At 45.6% G+C, this 19,490-nt stretch overlaps 1 protein-coding gene across 6 annotated transcripts in view; it reads left to right on the top strand.

Annotated features, from left to right (window-relative positions):
- Positions 1–18,423, top strand: part of DAZAP1 (DAZ associated protein 1) — a 137,174-nt gene extending 118,751 nt beyond the window's left edge. The window contains exons 9-13 of one of the 6 annotated variants that reach the window (XM_063914320.1): positions 990–1,019; positions 1,122–1,259; positions 1,357–1,533; positions 1,881–1,939; positions 17,416–17,502. In XM_063914320.1, coding sequence (XP_063770390.1) covers positions 990–1,019; positions 1,122–1,259; positions 1,357–1,533; positions 1,881–1,918 — 383 coding nt within the window. In that variant the 3' untranslated portion in view covers positions 1,919–1,939; positions 17,416–17,502. Of the gene's footprint in view, positions 1–989; positions 1,020–1,109; positions 1,260–1,356; positions 1,534–1,880; positions 1,940–17,415 lie in introns of all 6 variants that reach the window. The other 5 variants (XM_063914319.1, XM_063914318.1, XM_063914317.1 and 2 more) reach the window with 5 other exon arrangements.
- Positions 18,424–19,490: the final 1,067 nt, after the last annotated feature.

Raw genomic sequence — 19,490 nt, 5'->3', positions numbered from 1 at the left:
GTACGGTGTGATTGGTGTGGCTGGTATGAGTCTTACCCGGGATTCAAGATCCTTCCTTATTGTGTACGCTCGTCCGGGCACAGTACCTAACTGAGGCTTGGAGGAGGGTCATAGGGGGAGGAGCCAGTACACACCATGTGATCCTAAAAGCTTACTTTTTGTGCCCTGTCTCCTGCGGAGCCGCTATTCCCCATGGTCCTGACGGAGTCCCCAGCATCCACTACGGACTATGAGAAATAGAATTATCGGTAAGTAAATTCTTATTTTTAGCACCATGGTGATCGTTAGGTGCTTAGTGGTCACAGGTAAGTCATTCTGACGATTTTGCCGCCCCTTGGTCTGTATCTAGTATTCTGTTGTTCGTGCTTCTTTCTTGGTTTTGTTCTAGTCTTTGTAGTGTCAGTATCATGCATTTTCCCCACTTGATGGTCTTTTGACGAGCTCTTTTACTTCTTGTACTTTTAAATAGTATTCTAAAATGCCCTGGGGACCAATTGATTGCTAATGACCTGCATTGTACACTTACAAGCTATAATTAATACTGCTATTTTGCAGAGATCAGAGACACTGGACACCTACCCATGTATGCTCCAGTTTTTGTAGTTTTAGACATACGTTTTCTGTCATTGGAGGGGAATGTTGCCTTTTGTTTTTCTGTTCCTAGCTTTTTACACCTCCTTCTCTCCTTGGCTGAATTAGAAATAAAACTGACTTGCTCCCAACTTGATGATCAGGTTCTGAATGGAATAGTGGATGTTCTCTTTTTGGGACAAGACACTGTGCTGGCCATACATGCTGTAATTTTGCAATGATTTTCTTTTTTAAAGTATAATATATAATGTATTCACTGAATAATAGCACTTTATACTGTATATGTTCAAAAGATTTGTTTCTTTTCTAAATGTAATAACTGACTTCTGTTTTGCATTACATGGCGCCTGTGTTTTACTGAAAAACGTTTTTTTATAATTTGCTTGTTTTTCCCATAGGTATGTGGATGCCAACAGGACAGACAATTGGTAAGTAATTAGCCATACGTTTTAAAAATGATTGTATCACTCGGGCAATTCACTTCATCCTCTCCTACCTTTTGGTTCTTCCTAATGTAGTCTTCTCCACAGGCGGGTATGGGCCTACTGCGGGCCGGGGTGCTCCTCCTCCACCTCCGCCTTTTACTCCCTTCCTAGTGTCAACTCCTCCAGGAAGCTATCCTGCACAGCAAGCCTTTCCACCAGGATATGCAACGCCACCTCCATATGGTAAGTGACCAATTTATTTACACTCATGTGTCAGACCCGCCTGTAAGGGAAACTAATCCCGAGCCATCCCTGTATATCTTTCGCTGTGTTATTGCAGGCTATGGCTATGGCCAACCCCCTCCCCCTCCTGATCAGTTCGTCCCATCAGGAGTTCCTCCACCGTCTGGTACTCCTGGAGCAGCGCCATTGGCGTTCCCTCCACCCCCAGGGCAGTCAGCTCAGGATCCCAGTAAACCCCCTGGTGGTCAGCAAGACTTTGCTTTTAGCCAATTTGGTAAGTGGTGTCCTTGTACAAGTTCTGTCCCTGTTTATGTCATTTGGGTTTGGCTGGGTGGGCCTGACAGCCTCTTGAAACACAATCTGCTGCCCAGAGAACTTGCTTGGAGCCTTACTTGTGTTTTATTAAATATGTACATTAGATACTTACTGCCCTACATCATATATATAAAAACACTCCCATGTCCGTCCCATCCATTACCCTAAAATCCGAGTGCACCACTCCATTGTCTAACCTTGCCATGCACAAAGCCCATTGCCTGGCTGGGTGGGATAACAGGTTGGGGTTGTAGTGCATGCCTTAACCATCCCACGTAAAAAGCCTGAAGAAATCACTCTTTCCAGGAAATGCCTGCTTTGTGAAATTGTCCGAGTGGATTTGAGCTCTCTGAAGGACAAAAAAGGTAAGAGATGGTAGGTAGTGGTAGAACATCCATCCTGATTTGGAGGCTTGTGGGGATCACATACATTACAAAAAGCAGTCTGACCACCAGCTGAAGTGACACAGGCAGGTCCCAAACAATTAATGATACGGATATCTCGAGTACCTCTAAAGTGTAATTTCAAGGTTTTCTGCCTGGAAATCTGTTTAGTCTTTTTTTTTTTTTTTTTTTTTTTTATTGTGGACACTACCATTTGTAGTGAGCTCACTGTTTCCCAATGACCACTAAACTGAGATTTTGAAATGTGTATTTTAAGCTGCATTAAATCATTTACCTGAGTGAGTAGGATTGTAGGATAAAAAGGCATGTTTAAACTACTATTAGTTGTCTACAGGCATTTAGAGTAGGACATGGGTCTTCAACCTGCTGCCCTCCAGCTGCTGTGGAACTACATATCCCAGCATGCCCTACCACAGTTTTGCTACTAAGGCATGCTAAAACGCATGGAGTAGGAGGTATGTTACAAAACAACAATATATTTCAGTGCTGTGTATACACATTTCCACATCGCTTCTGATAATTCTGAGTTGAACTTAATAAAAAAACAATTAAACGAACAATTGAAAATCCTGTGAAACAGAGCCTAAAGGTTCCTTGCCTATTCAGTGTCTTACACATACACTCGCTGCTTCCCTCCATTTTGCATTATCACATAAGTCCCCTAACAACCTGTTTGTGCCGGTCCTTTTCTTCAGACAGACAGTATGTAGTCCACTAACAGCAGGATCTGTAACGGGTGCAAGCTAGTGTAAGTTACGTTTGGCTATTGTTTCGAATTGGAATATTTCATCCAAGCCTTTAATTATTATTTCTCTGACGTCCTAAGTGGATGCTGGGGACTCCGTCAGGACCATGGGGATTAGCGGCTCCGCAGGAGACAGGGCACAAAAGTAAAAGCTTTAGGATCAGGTGGTGTGCACTGGCTCCTCCCCCTATGACCCTCCTCCAAGCCTCAGTTGGATTTTTGTGCCCGGCCGAGAAGGGTGCAATCTAGGTGGCTCTCCTAAAGAGCTGCTTAGAGTAAAAGTTTTGTTAGGTTTTTTATTTTCAGTGAGTCCTGCTGGCAACAGGCTCACTGCATCGAGGGACTTAGGGGAGAGAAGTGAACTCACCTGCGTGCAGGATGGATTGGCTTCTTAGGCTACTGGACACCATTAGCTCCAGAGGGAGTCGGAACACAGGTCTCACCCTGGGGTTCGTCCCGGAGCCGCGCCGCCGACCCCCTTGCAGATGCCGAAAAGTGAAGAGGTCCAGAAACCGGCGGCAGAAGACTTTTCAGTCTTCATAAGGTAGCGCACAGCACTGCAGCTGTGCGCCATTGTTGTCAGCACACTTCATAGCAGCGGTCACTGAGGGTGCAGGGCGCTGGGGGGGGCGCCCTGGGCAGCAATGATAGTACCTTATTCTGGCTAAAAATACATCACATATAGCCCCTGGGGGCTATATGGATGTATTTAACCCCTGCCAGGTCTCAGAAAAACGGGAGAAGAAGCCCGCCGAAAAGGGGGCGGGGCCTATTCTCCTCAGCACACAGCGCCATTTTCCCTCACAGAAATGCTGGTGGGAAGGCTCCCAGGCTCTCCCCTGCACTGCACTACAGAAACAGGGTTAAAACAGAGAGGGGGGGCACTTATTTGGCGATATGACTATATATATTAAAATGCTATAAGGGAAAAACACTTATATAAAGGTTGTCCCTGTATAATTATAGCGTTTTTGGTGTGTGCTGGCAAACTCTCCCTCTGTCTCCCCAAAGGGCTAGTGGGGTCCTGTCCTCTATCAGAGCATTCCCTGTGTGTGTGCTGTGTGTCGGTACGTGTGTGTCGACATGTATGAGGACGATGTTGGTGAGGAGGCGGAGCAAATTGCCTGTAATGGTGATGTCACTCTCTAAGGAGTCGACACCGGAATGGATGGCTTATTCAAGGAATTACGTGATCATGTCAACAGAGACGGCCGGCAAACAAAATAGTACCTGTCCAGGCGTCTCAAACACCGTCAGGGGCTTTAAAACGCCCATTTACCTCAGTCGGTCGACACAGACACAGACACGGACACTGATTTCAGTGTCGACGGTGAAGAAACAAACGTATTTTCCTTTAGGGCCACACGTTACTTGTTAAGGGCAATGAAGGAGGTGTTACATATTTCTGATACTACAAGTACCACAAAAAAGGGTATTATGTGGGGTGTGAAAAAACTACCTGTAGTTTTTCCTGAATCAGATAAATTAAATGAAGTGTGTGATGATGCGTGGGTTTCCCCCGATAGAAAATTATTGGCGGTATACCCTTTCCCGCCAGAAGTTAGGGCGCGTTGGGAAACACCCCTTAGGGTGGATAAGGCGCTCACACGCTTATCAAAACAAGTGGCGGTACTGTCTCCAGATAGGGCCGTCCTCAAGGAGCCAACTGATAGGAGGCTGGAAAATATCCTAAGAAGTATATACACACATACTGGTGTTATACTGCGACCAGCGATCGCCTCAGCCTGGAGGTGCAGAGCTGGGGTGGCTTGGTCGGATTCCCTGACTAAAAATATTGATACCCTTGACAGGGACAGTATTTTATTGACTATAGAGCATTTAAAGGATGCATTTCTATATATACGAGATGCACAGAGGGATATTTGCACTCTGGCATCAAGAGTAAGTGCGATGTCCATATCTGCCAGAAGATGTTTATGGACACGACAGTGGTCAGGTGATGCAGATTCCAAACGGCACAAAGAAGTATTGCCGTATAAAGGGGAGGAGTTATTTGGGGTCGGTCCATCGGACCTGGTGGCCACGGCAACTGCTGGAAAATCCACCGTTTTTACCCTAAGTCACATCTCTGCAGAAAAAGACACCGTCTTTTCAGCCTCAGTCCTTTCGTCCCCATAAGAGTCATATCTGCCCAGGGATAGAGGAAAGGGAAGAAGACTGCAGCAGGCAGCCCATTCCCAGGAACAGAAGCCTCCACCGCTTCTGCCAAGTTTCTCAGCATGACGCTGGGGCCGTACAGGACCCCTGGATCCTACAAGTAGGATCCCAGGGGTACAGATTGGAAAGTCGAGACGTTTCCCCCTCGCAGGTTCCTGAAGTCTGCTTTACCAACGTCTCCCTCCGACAGGGAGGCAGTATTGGAAACAATTCACAAGCTGTATTCCCAGCAGGTGATAATCAAAGTACCCCTCCTACAACAAGGAAAGGGGTATTATTCCACACTATGTTGTGGTACTGAAGCCAGAAGGCTCGGTGAGACCTATTCTAAATCTGAAATATTTGAACACTTACAAAGGTTCAAATCAAGATGGAGTCACTCAGAGCAGTGATAGCGAACCAGGAAGAAGGGGACTATAGGGTGTCCCGGGACATCAGGGATACTTACCTCCATGTCCCAATTTGCCCTTCTCACCAAGGGTACCTCAGGTTCGTGGTACAGAACTGTCACTATCAGTTTCAGACGCTGCCGTTTGGATTGTCCACGGCACCCCGGGTCTTTACCAAGGTAATGGCCGAAATTATGATTCTTCTTCAAAGAAAATGGACGACCTCCTGATAAGAGCAAGGTCCAGAGAACAGTTGGAGGTCGGAGTAGCACTATCTCAAGTAGTTCTACGACAGCACGGGTGGATTCTAAATATTCCAAAACCGCAGTTGTTTCCGACGACACATCGGCTGTTCCTAGGGATGATTCTGGACACAGTCCAGAAAAGGGTGTTTCTCCCGGAGAAGAAAGCCAGGGAGTTATCCGAGCTAGTCAGGAACCTCCTAAAACCAGGAAAAGTGTTAGTGCATCATTGCACAAGGGTCCTGGGAAAAATGGTGGCTTCTTACGAAGCGATTCCATTCGGCAGTTTTCACGCAAGAACTTTTCAGTGGGATCTGCTGGAAAAATGGTCCGGATCGCATCTTCAGATGCATCAGCGGATAACCCTGTCTCCATAGACAAGGGTGTTTCTTCTGCGGTGGCTGCAAAGTACTCATCTACTAATGGGCCGCAGATTCGGCATTCAGGAAGGGTCCTGGTGACCAGGGATGCCAGCCTGAGAGGCTGGGGAGCAGTCACACAGGGAAAAAATTTCCAGGGAGTGTGATCAAGTCTGGAGAATTCTCTCCACATAAATATACTGGAGCTAAGGGCAAGTTACAATGCTCTAAGCTTAGCAAGACCTCTGCTTCAAGGTCAGCCGGTATTGATCCAGTGGGACAACATCACGGCAGTCGCCCACGTAAACAGATGGACAGGTATTGCGCCAGGTCAAGAGACCCTCAGGCAATAGCTGTGGACGCTCTGGTAACACCGTGGGTGTACCAGTCAGTGTGTGTGTTCCCTCCTCTGCTTCTCATACCCAAGGTACTGAGAATTATAAGACGTAGAGGAGTAAGAACTATACTCGTGGCTCCGGATTGGCCAAGAAGGACTTGGTACCTGGAACTTCAAGAGATGCTCACAGAGGACTCATGGCCTCTGCCGCTAAGAAGGGACTTGCTTCAGCAAGTACCATGTCTGTTCCAAGACTTACCGCGGCTGCGTTTGACGGCATGGCGGTTGAACGCCGGATCCTAAGGGAAAAAGGCATTCCGGAAGAGGTCATTCCTACCCTGGTCAAAGCCAGGAAGGAGGTGACCGCACAACATTATCACCACATGTGGCGAAAATATGTTGCGTGGTGTGAGGCCAGGAAGGCCCCACGAAGAAATTTCAACTCGGTCGATTCCTGCATTTCCTGCAAACAGGAGTGTCTATGGGCCTCAAATTGGGGTCCATTAAGGTTCAAATTTTCGGCCCTGTCGATTTTCTTCCAGAAAGAATTGGCTTCAGTTCCTGAAGTCCAGAAGTTTGTCAAGGGAGTACTGCATATACAACCCCCTTTTGTGCCTCCAGTGGCACTGTGGGATCTCAACGTAGTTCTGGGATTCCTCAAATCACATTGGTTTAAACCGCTCAAATCTGTGGATTTGAAATATCTCACATGGAAAGTGACCATGCTGTTGGCCCTGGCCTCGGCCAGGCGAGTGTCAGAATTGGCGGCTTTGTCTTACAAAAGCCCATATCTGATTGTCCATTCGGACAGGGCAGAGCTGCGGACTCGTCCCCAGTTTCTCCCTAAGGTGGTGTCAGTGTTTCACCTGAACCAGCTTATTGTGGTACCTGCGGCTACTAGGGACTTGGAGGACTCCAAGTTGCTAGATGTTGTCAGGGCCCTGAAAATATAGGTTTCCAGGACGGCTGGAGTCAGGAAAACTGACTTGCTGTTATCCTGTATGCACCCAATAAACTGGGTGCTCTCGCTTCTAAGCAGACGATTGCTAGTTGGATGTGTAGTACAATTCAGCTTGCACATGCTGTGGCAGGCCTGCCACAGCAAAAATATGTAAATGCCCATTCCACAAGGAAGGTGGGCTCATCTTGGGCGGCTGCCCGAGGGGTCTCGGCTTTACAACTTTGCCGAGCAGCTACTTGGTCAGGGGCACACCCTGACTGAGGAGGACCTGGAGTTCTCTCATTCGGTGCTGCAGAGTCATCCGCACTCTCCCGCCCGTTTGGGAGCTTTGGTATAATCCCCATGGTCCTGACGGAGTCCCCAGCATCCACTTAGGACGTCAGAGAAAATAAGAATTTACTTACCGATAATTCTATTTCTCGTAGTCCGTAGTGGATGCTGGGCGCCCATCCCAAGTGCGGATTGTCTGCAATACTTGTACATAGTTATTGTTACAAAAATCGGGTTATTATTGTTGTGAGCCATCTTTTCAGAGGCTCCGCTGTTATCATGCTGTTAACTGGGTTCAGATCACAGGTTGTACAGTGTGATTGGTGTGGCTGGTATGAGTCTTACCCGGGATTCAAAATCCTTCCTTATTGTGTACGCTCGTCCGGGCACAGTATCCTAACTGAGGCTTGGAGGAGGGTCATAGGGGGAGGAGTCAGTGCACACCACCTGATCCTAAAGCTTTTACTTTTGTGCCCTGTCTCCTGCGGAGCCGCTAATCCCCATGGTCCTGACGGAGTCCCCAGCATCCACTACGGACTACGAGAAATAGAATTATCGGTAAGTAAATTCTTATTTTTATTCTTTTAGTAGAATTATCCTTAAACCTCAGCTTCTGACTAGTATGTGCTTTTTGTGGATGATTTAATTATGTATTTTTTTTTAAATATATAATTCTACAATGTTTGCAGGAGATAAAATTTTCAGATCAAAAAGTAAAATAATTGATTTGAAAACCTAAATAATCATGGTTAGTGCAAGCCATGATTGAGTGAAGAGGATTGGAGTTGGATATATAGATGTTATGAGATAGTATGTGGGGACTGGGTTGCACACTCTTAATTCAAAATCTAACATGCTGAGACTTGTAGTGCCACACACACTCTATGTACTAAACACTGGTAATCAGAACAGTTATAGACTACAATTTAACAGAGTAAAATTGAGGTGTGATGCCTTCGGGCGGTTGGGTTGTGCTTGCCCGGCGTAGTCCTGTGTTCTGGACCTTAGGAATGTTATGGACTCTCCCAAAGAGGTCATCTGGTTCTGTTAGGTGGCCTGTTAAGTTAAACTGTTCTCTGTGGGTATAGTAGTGGAGGAGCCTCTGCTTCTCACAAAAGATGTTTGCTCCCACTATACCCAGTGTCCACCAGGGATTCAGAAAACAAGATTTTACAAGTAAGACAAAAATCCCCTTTCTCTGTCCTCCATCTGGGGGACGCTGCGCCGTTACTTGTGGGTTAGAGGTGTGTGGTAGTGGAGATTGGCACAGAACTATCAAAAGCTGACTCCTCCCCCTCTAACCCCTCCCATCTCCTTCCTGCTCAGCCCTGATCAGTTTTAGTTTTGTGCCTGTGGAGTACAGACACAGTTTTGATTTCTCTTTAGGAATTTTTTTTTTTTTTTTTATTATTTCTTCTTTCACAAATACCTAGTCCCTGTTTACAGGTGACAGGTATAACAGTGGAAGGGGTTAGTATCCCATTCCAGACTGCTGCAGGGAGGCCACTATACCTTCGGTCACTGGGGCCTTCAGAGAGAGAAAGAGAGAAGACAGCAGCATCAGGTACTGGACAGCCACAATCTGTCATTGACAGTATTGGGCTGTCCCTATTTCCTATTATTAATGTCCCTATTTCCTGTTATTAATGGTGAATTTATTGGGACTACCAAACTCCTCCTCCCCTCCCTCCCCCCCCCCCCCCCCCCCCCCCCCCCGAGCGCGCGATCACCCACAGACAGCACGGAGGCTGATCTGGGGTGAAATGTGAGGTGGAGGACTGTGTTAGGTCCGGGAGGGTGTTATTCACTCCCTGGACCGTTACTTGGCTGCCGTGACAACCGCTCTGTGTAGCGGCGCACGGGAGCCGAACTTCCGGTTTTTGACGAGATGAGAATGACGTCAGGCGGGCAGAGCCGTCTTCCCGCTCAGCTCTGCCCGCGCGCGCGCACGGCTGGTCACGGCGCCATCTTCTCTGCCTGCACACAGGGGACGCTGTGCTACGGAGGAGGATTACATACACAGGGGGATAAAAACCGCAAGTATAAAAGGGGGGGAGGGGGATCACAGTGTCTCCTCTAGTCTGGTGGCTAGAGCAGCATATTAACAAAGAGCAAGTCTAGTGGGTTGAATCTCAGATATTTTTTAACACAACTTGGGGGACATAGTTCACCAGAGTAAAGATGACCAGCAAGCCAGAGAAACCTACTAAGGGAAAAACAACCTCAGTGGTTTATTTCTCATGTTCACAATGTGGCACAAAGCTGGCTAAGGGGAGTGCTGACGCAGGGACCCTCTGTACATCATGCTCTGGTGCACCAGCGGCAGATCAGCAGGGCAGATCCACAGATCAGTCAATGCCCCCTTGGGTCAAGGCCATGGTGGACGCAATTTCAGATTTGCGTCAGTCAAGGTCGGAAGCAGCTTTGGCCCAGACTCAGGTGGAACCGCTGTGGGCCCAGAATATGGGAAAATGTCTCACTGATTTGACTCAGTCTGTAAATAAATTTGTAAGTTCGGCCAGTAGTTCGGCGGCTTCTAAGCGAACGCAGCCGTTACCCGCTATTGCATTTCCAGGAGAGGAGTTGGATACTCTGACATCTCCATTGGAAGAAGGGGAGGTAGATCCTGAAGGGGACGAAAATTCGGCTTGGGAAGATGAGGATTTATCTACTAATTCAGGTGTTAGGCTACTAATAGAAGCCATTCGTCAGACCCTTAATATTCAGGATGAGGCAGTAGCCGAGACTTCTTCCTCTTTCTTTAAACGACAGAAGAGACAGGTTACTGCGTTCCCTTCTTACTCGCACTTTGCGGATATTTTAAAAGAACCCTGGCTAAAACCGGATTCCCGTTTCCAGGCGCCTAAAAAGTTAAAGTTTCTATATCCTTTTACAGAAGAGGATACAACAATTTGGGAAACCGCCCCAAAGGTAGACGCCCCTATTTCGCATTTAGCAAAAGCTACGGTTATTCCGTCAGTACAGTCTGCGACTTTAAAAGACTCTACCGATAGGAAGATAGAAGCATTACTAAAATCTATGTTTTCCTTATCAGGTGTTTCTCTCCGTCCAGTTCTGGCGAGTGCCTGGGTGCTTAAAGCCGTTGATGAGTGGCTTGCACAGGTTGTATCTGGGATGCAGTCAGACGATCCGTCGGAGGCCATTCAATTAGCAGAACAGATTTCTGAGGCCCTTACTTACGTGGGTGAAGCATTATTGGATTCGGTGGCGCTACAGTCCCGTGTTTCTGCCTTAACAGTATCCGCAAGACGATCTCTTTGGCTTAGGGTTTGGAATGCTGATTCGGACTCAAAGCAGACCTTGACGGCAGTCCCTTTTGAAGGCGAATTTCTTTTTGGATCAGAGTTAAAGAAAATTATTTCAGATACTACGGGGGGAAAGAGCCCTTTCCTTCCGTCTGCTCCAAACAAACCAAAGCCTACAAGATTTCGGTCCTTTCGTACGCAGGGCAGAGGTAATTTCCAGTCCTTTCGACCCTTCTCCAGATTTCCACGAAGGGGATCATTCAGAGGTAGAGGAGCTCAGGCTACTCGCAGACCGTCCAGTAAGCCTGCCGACAAGCCTGAGGCATGACGCTTCGGGCCCTCTGGAGGGATCAATACAGGTTGGGGCTCGTTTACTTCACTTCAGGGAAGTGTGGCTCCTATCGAAACCGGATCGGTGGGTAATAGGGGTCATTTCCAGAGGATATATGTTGGATTTCGAAGAAGCAGTCCCAGCCCGACTAATTGTGACGCCTCTCCCAGACGACCCCTCCAGACGTCAGGCTCTCCTTCAGGCAACAGCAAAACTATTACAAAATGGAGTAATCCTTCCGGTCCCAGCTCCTCAGAGAGGTCGGGGCTTTTACTCGGGTCTTTTTCTCGTAGACAAGCCGGACGGTTCGTTTCGACCCATTCTAAATCTAAAAGCCCTCAATCCGTACCTTTCATCCCAGAAATTCAGGATGGAATCCATTCGCTCCATTATCGCAGCCATGGAGCCAGGGGAATATTTGGCTTCAATAGATATAAAGGACGCATACCTACATGTTCCAATTTGGACAGGACATCAATCACTTCTGAGATTTACAGTAGGTCCGTGGCATTTTCAGTTTCGGGCCCTTCCCTTTGGTCTTTCTACGGCTCCCCGGGTGTTTACGAAGGTCCTGGGTCATGTCGTCGCAGTTCTCCGTTGCAAAGGGGTCAACATCACTCCATACTTGGACGACCTGTTGATCAAGGCCCCGTCACCGGAGATTCTCACTCAGAACCTGCGTCTAACGATAGAGACTCTACAGTCTTTCGGGTGGATAATCAATTTTCCAAAGTCATCTCTACTCCCGTCACAGAAAATGGTTTTTCTGGGTCTTCTATTCGACACCAACAGCCAGAAGGTGTTTCTTCCTACAGACAAGATTCAGGACTTACAAGCCAGAATCAGAACCTTGTTAAAATTGCCGGCAGTATCAGTCCTCAGATGCATGCAGGTACTGGGCAAGATGGTAGCCTCATTCGAGGCAGTTCCATACGCCAGATTCCACGCCCGACCTCTTCAAGCTCAGATTCTCCACTGTTGGACTCGGACGGATTCGCGCCTCGAACTGCAGTTGATACGCTTGTCGATAAGAACTCGTCAGTCGCTCTACTGGTGGCTTCACAGTCACAATCTGAGGAAGGGTGCGCCGTTCACGGTCTGGTCTTGGATGATGGTAACCACGGACGCAAGCCTCAGCGGTTGGGGAGCAGTGTTCCAGACTCATCATTTACAGGGGCGCTGGAGCAATCAAGAGTCAAAACTACAAATCAACATTCTGGAATTGAGAGCGATCCGGTATGCTCTCATTCGGATTCAGACCATGGTGCAGGGCCATCCAGTTCGGGTGCAATCCGACAATGCCACGGCAGTGGCTTACATCAACAAACAGGGAGGAACTCGCAGCTGGTCCGCAATGAGAGAGGTTGCTCAGATTCTCACGTGGGCGGAGCGTTGGATTCCCGTGATTTCAGCCATTCACATTCCGGGAGTCGAAAACTGGGAAGCAGACTTTTTGAGTCGTCACACGATTCATCCGGGAGAGTGGGAACTTCACCAGGAAGTGTTTCTTTCTCTAGTGGATCGCTGGGGAGTGCCAGAATTAGACCTGATGGCGTCACGGCTCAACAAAAAACTTCCGGTTTACGGATCAAGAACTCAGGATCCTCAAGCATTTCTGATCGATGCACTAACAGCTCCGTGGCAATTTCAGCTGGGTTACGTGTTCCCACCAATTCCACTGCTCCCACGTCTACTCCAACGCATTCGGCGAGAAGGCCTTGCAATAATTCTGGTGGCTCCAGATTGGCCACGCCGACAGTGGTACACTCTTCTAAACAGCATGGTCGTCGGAGACCCCTTTCGCCTCCCTCTGCGACCAGATCTTCTGCTTCAGGGACCTTGTCGCCACCCAGATTTAAATCGGCTGGCTTTGACGGCTTGGTTCTTGAATCCAACATTCTGAAGGCAGAGGGCCTTTCTCGTGCGGTTGTTCAGACAATGATTCGGGCTAGAAAGCCGGTGACTTCTGGCATTTACCATAGAGTATGGCGTATTTACATTGCTTGGTGCGAGAAAAGGAACTTGACTCCGCATTTGTTTAGACTTCCTCGCCTGCTCTCCTTTCTCCAGGAGGGTCTTGACAAGGGTTTAAAACTTTCTTCCCTGAAGGGTCAGGTTTCGGCCTTGTCGGTCCTTTTTCAAAAGAAATTAGCAATCATTCCAGAGGTTCAAACATTCCTGCAGGGAGTACTTCGAATTCAACCACCTTTTGTTCCTCCGATTCCTCCCTGGGATTTAAACTTGGTACTTAAGGCTCTTCAAAAGTCTCCATTTGAACCTCTAGAATCTGTGGAACTACGTTATCTAACACAAAAAGTTGTTTTTCTGTTGGCAATTGCCTCAGCTAGACGAGTGTCTGAGTTGGCGGCTCTTTCTTGCAGGCCACCCTTGTTAGTGTTTCATGAAAATCGGGTGGTGCTGCGGACAAAGCCTTCATTTCTTCCAAAGGTTGTTTCAGCATTCCATTTAAATCAGGACATCGTTCTTCCAGCTTTTAATCCGTCATCTTCTCAGGGGGAGGATTCCCATTTGGCTCTCTTGGATGTTGTTCGGGCCTTACGTATTTATTTGTCTCGCACGGAGGCTTTCCGTCGTACGGATTCCTTGCTGGTATTGATTGATGCTCCCAAACGAGGTTGGCCTGCCTCTAAGAACACTGTGGCCCGTTGGATAACTTCGGCCATCAGACAGGCTTACGTGTCCTCAAGCGTTTCGGTTCCTGACTCAATTAAGGCTCATTCGACTAGAGCAGTTGGAGCGTCTTGGGCTGTTCGCGGTGGTGCATCTGTTGAGCAACTATGCAGGGCGGCGACCTGGTCGTCAGTCCATACGTTCACAAAGTTTTACCGGTTTCATACTTTTAGTTTGGAGACTGCCTCTGTTGGGCGTCGTATTTTACAGACGGCTATGCCGTCAACGTCTCCCTCCTCTCATTAGCTTGCTTTGGGAAATCCCACAAGTAACGGCGCAGCGTCCCCCAGATGGAGGACAGAGAAATGGGGATTTTTGTTTACTTACCGTAAAATCTCTTTCTCTGAGTCCATCTGGGGGACGCTGCGATCCCTCCCATAGTTTGTCTGGTTTAATTGGTTAATTTTTTATTCTGGTCTATCTCCTTTGGCTTGGCTAAACGTTAACTGATCAGGGCTGAGCAGGAAGGAGATGGGAGGGGTTAGAGGGGGGAGGAGTCAGCTTTTGATAGTTCTGTGCCAATCTCCACTACCACACACCTCTAACCCACAAGTAACGGCGCAGCGTCCCCCAGATGGACTCAGAGAAAGAGATTTTACGGTAAGTAAACAAAAATCCCCATTTTTTGGGCAAAATTATGCTAAGCATTTCAGTTTTACTCTGTTAAATTGTAGAATCTATTATTCTGATTAGCAGTGTTAAGTACTGAGACAGACAGACAGACCTCAGCAATCAGTTTGTATTGGAGTAAATGTGCCATTTTGTTAAACTTAATACTACACTACGTCCTTTATGTGGCTTTTATCTGATCTGTCAGCAGTAATTGGTGCCATGATCTGTGCCATTAAATTAATCTTCAGAAAGACTTCAATATTAAATTAGTTTTAAAACAATAATAAAAAAAAACTTGTGACGTAAAAATTGCTTCCTCTGTTGGTTGTAGGAAATGGGATTGTATGAAGTGGACATACTTTCAATTCTCAATAAAATGAAGTTTGTGTGGCATGACAAAAAATATATATTTAGAGCCTTAATAGCAATTATAATTTTTATTTCCTGTGGAATGTGTGTTAATGTTTATTCTTAATTTCTGCCCAAGGGTTCATTTTACAGGCATGGCATGCATAACTGGGTAATGCTGGTGCCCTTGTTATAAAAGGGTGATTCATAGGTGCCTATTTATGAAGCAGTGGATTTACAAAACCCTTGATATTTACAGATTTTGCTTACCATCTTTAAAAGGGCAATAATAGTAAATGCAAATTCAGGCTTGTTTTGTATTTACTATTATTGCCCTTTTAAATACGGTAAACAATCTGTAGAAATCAAGTGTGTTCTAAATCGACTGCTTAGTAAACAAGTCCCATAAGTGTTTATTTTTCAAAGCTTGAAGAGAAGTAAAACTGAGAAAGTACCAATCGATCTGTTTCTAATTGCCATTTTTCAAACGCAGCCTGTAAGATGTATGGTAGAAGCTGATTAGCTAGTACTTTATCTTTCACAATTTTATCTGTGGGCGAGATTCAATTGTCACACCCACAGTCACTAGATGGCACCCAAACGGAGCTATTCAATTGTAGCTCCATTTGGGCGTGATGGCTGCCAGCATCTACATTTCAGCTAATATCCCCCAGGGGTGGTGAGCTGAAGTGTGTAAGCAGGCGGGTTTTACACCGCTAAGTCTGCACTTTGTGGGCGATTCTTTCCCCCCCTCCCCAGACTTAAGCCCTAGTTAGTTTCTCATGTTTCTTTTAATATTGTTTTGTGTGACTGCTGGAATTATATAATCACTTGTATGGTGATTATAATGTCCTGCAGGCAGCTGTAAGCAGAGTTTTACTTCAGCTCATGGTTTAATGCTCCCCCTCCTTACGTGTTTGTCTACCAGAGTAATTTATTTTGAGGCTTTGCATGTATGTAACTTTTACAATAGTATGGATTGTACGATACCCCAGAGTGGAGCTTTGTCGACCAGCAGTGTAATAGCTGCACAACACCGTATCCTGGCATAAAGCTAAATACAGTGGGTTCAGCACAAAATGCAATAGAGTTTGACCTTTGTTACTAATGTACAATGTTTTTAGGACAACAATGTACTTAGGACATTAGGTCGGTTCTCACACAAAAGGGGAATGTTGTAATCTGCCAGTGTGTATTATGTGGAAATAGCAGTATACAACTTTGCTGTTGCATTTAAAATCTACAAGTTGGATATTTAGTGAGACAAACAGTGATGGACTCTGGCAAATAGACAAGTCAATAACAGCCATTTTCTAGGTTTTTATTTTTGTATACTAGAGAGCAATAATTTAAACCAGTGGTTCTCTACTCCAGTCCTCAAATACCACCAACAGGTCATGTTTTGGGGATTTCTTTAATCATGCACAGGTGACTTTGCTGCATCAGTAATTATCACACCTGCTTCCACAGGCTGAAATCCTCAAAACATAACCTGTTGGGAAAATGTGAGGGTTGAGAATCGCTGATCTAAACAATCCTCATGAATGTGTAAACCAGGCATTCCCAACCACGGTCCTCAAGGCACACCAACAGTGCAGGTTTTAGTGATATCCAGGCTGCAGTACAGATGGTTAAATCAAAATAACTGAGCTACTAATTAAGTCACCTGTGCGGAAGCCTGGATATCACTAAAACCTGCACTGTTGGTGTGCCTTGAGCACCGTGGTTGGGAATGCCTGGTGTAAACGCTGTATAGGTCAGTGGGTCTGAAGATGTGATGGACTGTGTTCTTTGGAATTGAGCTTTGAAGGGTATTCGCTCCCCCCTTCACTATTATAGACTGCAATTTGCAGACAAACACTATGTATGACACCAGTTAGATTGGTTTGTTGCAAAGCTGCTAGACTGATGGGCCCTACACATTCGGTGACCCGCCACCGAGCTGCCCGATATGGCATACGGGCGACCCGGTGACGGGTTGAGTGAATTTTCTTCACTCCCACCGTCACCCAGCTCCATAGCAGTGGAAGCTAATATGGATGAGATTGTCCATATTGGTCTGCATGCATAAGCAACCCGGCACCAACGATGAATGAGCGTGGGGCCGTGCATCGTTCATCGTTGGTGCCTACACACTGAACGATATGAACGAGTACGTTCATATCATTCAGTTATATCGCCTAATGTGTAGGTCCCTATGACTGTGAGCATGAGTGAAAATAAAAGCCTCCTTACAAAACGTGAGGTGTAAAGGAGTGAATGAAAACCATTAAAAAAGCAATAGAGGGAATTTAAAGTGAGTAAAGAAGGTGCGATTAAATGCTTAAAACTGCCTTAGCTTTATGCTGGTAAAAAGTGATGAATACAGTGTTGGAATGTGGATAACGCAAGTAAGGTTATTTCCTTATTTGTGTCTTGTTCAAGCTACAGATAACTTACTGTGGCACTTAAAAGCCTCCTACATGCTCACATTTGATTGTAGGTGCCTGAAAGCTTTAAAAACAACAAAAAACTGCCTGTACCTTGTGCAATAGGGGTTTAAGAAACACAGATCAAGGTACCGCCAAAACTTCATGCATCACTTCATTTTTTGCTTATCCATCTATTCCTGGTTTGCAATCACTCCATGACACCATAGTTCATTGCTACAACTGTATAATATCATTATCTGTATAAATACCTAATCTTTTTCCTTTTATTTATTGTAGGATATGGACAGGACATGAGTGGGTTTGGACAGAGTTTCTCTGACCTCAGCCAACAGCCCCCCTCTTATACGACAGGACCCACTACACCAGCATCGGCAGGCCCGGCCGCTGGGGGGAGTGGCTTGGGACGAGGGCAGAATCACAATGTGCAAGGATTCCACCCTTATAGACGTTAACGTAAGGGAAACGTGTGCACAGTGGAGACTAGGACTCATCCACCTCTGAACTTGTGACAATCGCCTGGTGAAGACGCATCCTGCTAGTAGAGACTTGTGGAGGTTGTATGTTTGAAGGAAAAGCTGTGGGTGTTTGGACAAGAGTTTTTCCATCATTTTTGACCCATCAGCACAAATAAAAGCCAATGAGTCACTGGTTCCAAACAGGGTTTTGAAAACATCTGCAGCTTTAATGGAACTCTTCAGGTTTATAGGTTCATTTTTGTTTTCTTTTGTTTTTGTTTTTTGAGGGAGGGGGGGATTTTTTTTCTGAGCCTTTGTTTTACCATAATTGTAAACTTTTATGTTTAAAGATATAAAATATATACATTTAAAGATTGTGAATTTTTTAAAAGAAAATTTTCTACTATGTATGCAGGTTTATTTTTTAATTTAATGGCAGGGTTTCCGGTGACACTGGAGTTCAGAAGAATTTTAACTCCTTGCTTCTAAATATATTTTTTTCCTTTTAATTTTATTTTACTTTGGGGGTTGTGGGTTGTTGAGTGCAATAAGTCAACATCTCCGAATTACCCAATTCCTACTGAGTGTAGTTCTTGATTTTGTTACTTGACATGAGGCAGAATGCAGGGAACAGCCACCTGCTCCAAAGTCACAATGCAGAGACTTGAGTTGTGCCCCGTGCTTATTGCATCTCTTTTGCAAATGTTTTGGGGTAATGGAGCCATCTCTAGATGTAAATTCCTCAGGCTGAAGGTGTGCAGTGCATTTTGCACTAACTGGTGAATACCTCCTGGTTTGAATAAAGAAAATAAATCCATTTGGATTAGAACCCTTTGCGTGTCTCTCTTTATTAAGTCATTCAGATTTTTAAATGGCTTTTTCATATAAATGTTTTACTACTTTGCTACAAAACCCTTGAATTCCACAAACATTAACCCTGCACTGCTGACGCTGTGAGACCCAGCTATTCTGAATAGCTATCCCAGCTATTGTTCTATCTGGTCGAATTTCAGAGAAGGAGTGATAAACTTTTTCAGTATCTTCGTATCATGTAGTTTACTTTCTGTTTACAAATAAGGCATATCGATGTGCTAGTCGCGATTGCTGTAACAGCCCATCCTTTGTCTGCCGGGTCTGAGAGACCCAGTATCCATACTGAAGTAACTCTTTTTTGAGTGCATGTAGTCACTGCTGTACAGAAAAATTGCCACCGCCTGGAAAACGAGGAAGATGCAGCAATGCATTAACAAGGATTGAAAAACAGTACTGTAAAAAAAGGAATAATTTTCTTTGGAGTATGCAAAATTTTATGTGTGAGGAATGCTTAAATACTGGACAGGAAATTTTAATTTTTTTTCTGGGTGAATTAATAAAACAATAGTTGGTGATTAACGAGAGGTTTCTATTTCCATTCCTGATATTCCTTATCAATATCCATAAATTTCCTGAAACGCAGAAATTAAAATGTGTCTCACAGACCCAGCGTCGGCATTCGTGTTGCACAGTTTGGCGTCACTAATGGAGGGTTAAGGCAGATGCAATTGGCACAAATAAAAAAATTAGAGTAGTATACAATATGCAGTGTAACAATTACAATATGAAAAAATATCCAGGTTAACTAATACAAAAAAAATAAAAAAAATAAATATATATATATATATATATATAATATATATATAAAAAATAAGAATTTACTTACCGATAATTCTATTTCTCATAGTCCGTAGTGGATGCTGGGGACTCCGTCAGGACCATGGGGAATAGCGGGCTCCGCAGGAGACAGGGCACATCTAAAAAAGCTTTTAGGTCACATGGTGCGTACTGGCTCCTCCCCCTATGACCCTCCTCCAAGCCTCAGTTAGGTACTGTGCCCGGACGAGCGTACACAATAAGGAA

Source organism: Pseudophryne corroboree, chromosome 1 (genome assembly GCF_028390025.1).
Source record: "Pseudophryne corroboree isolate aPseCor3 chromosome 1, aPseCor3.hap2, whole genome shotgun sequence".
Lineage (NCBI taxonomy): Eukaryota > Metazoa > Chordata > Amphibia > Anura > Myobatrachidae > Pseudophryne > Pseudophryne corroboree.
This window is presented reverse-complemented; position numbering and strand designations above follow the sequence as displayed.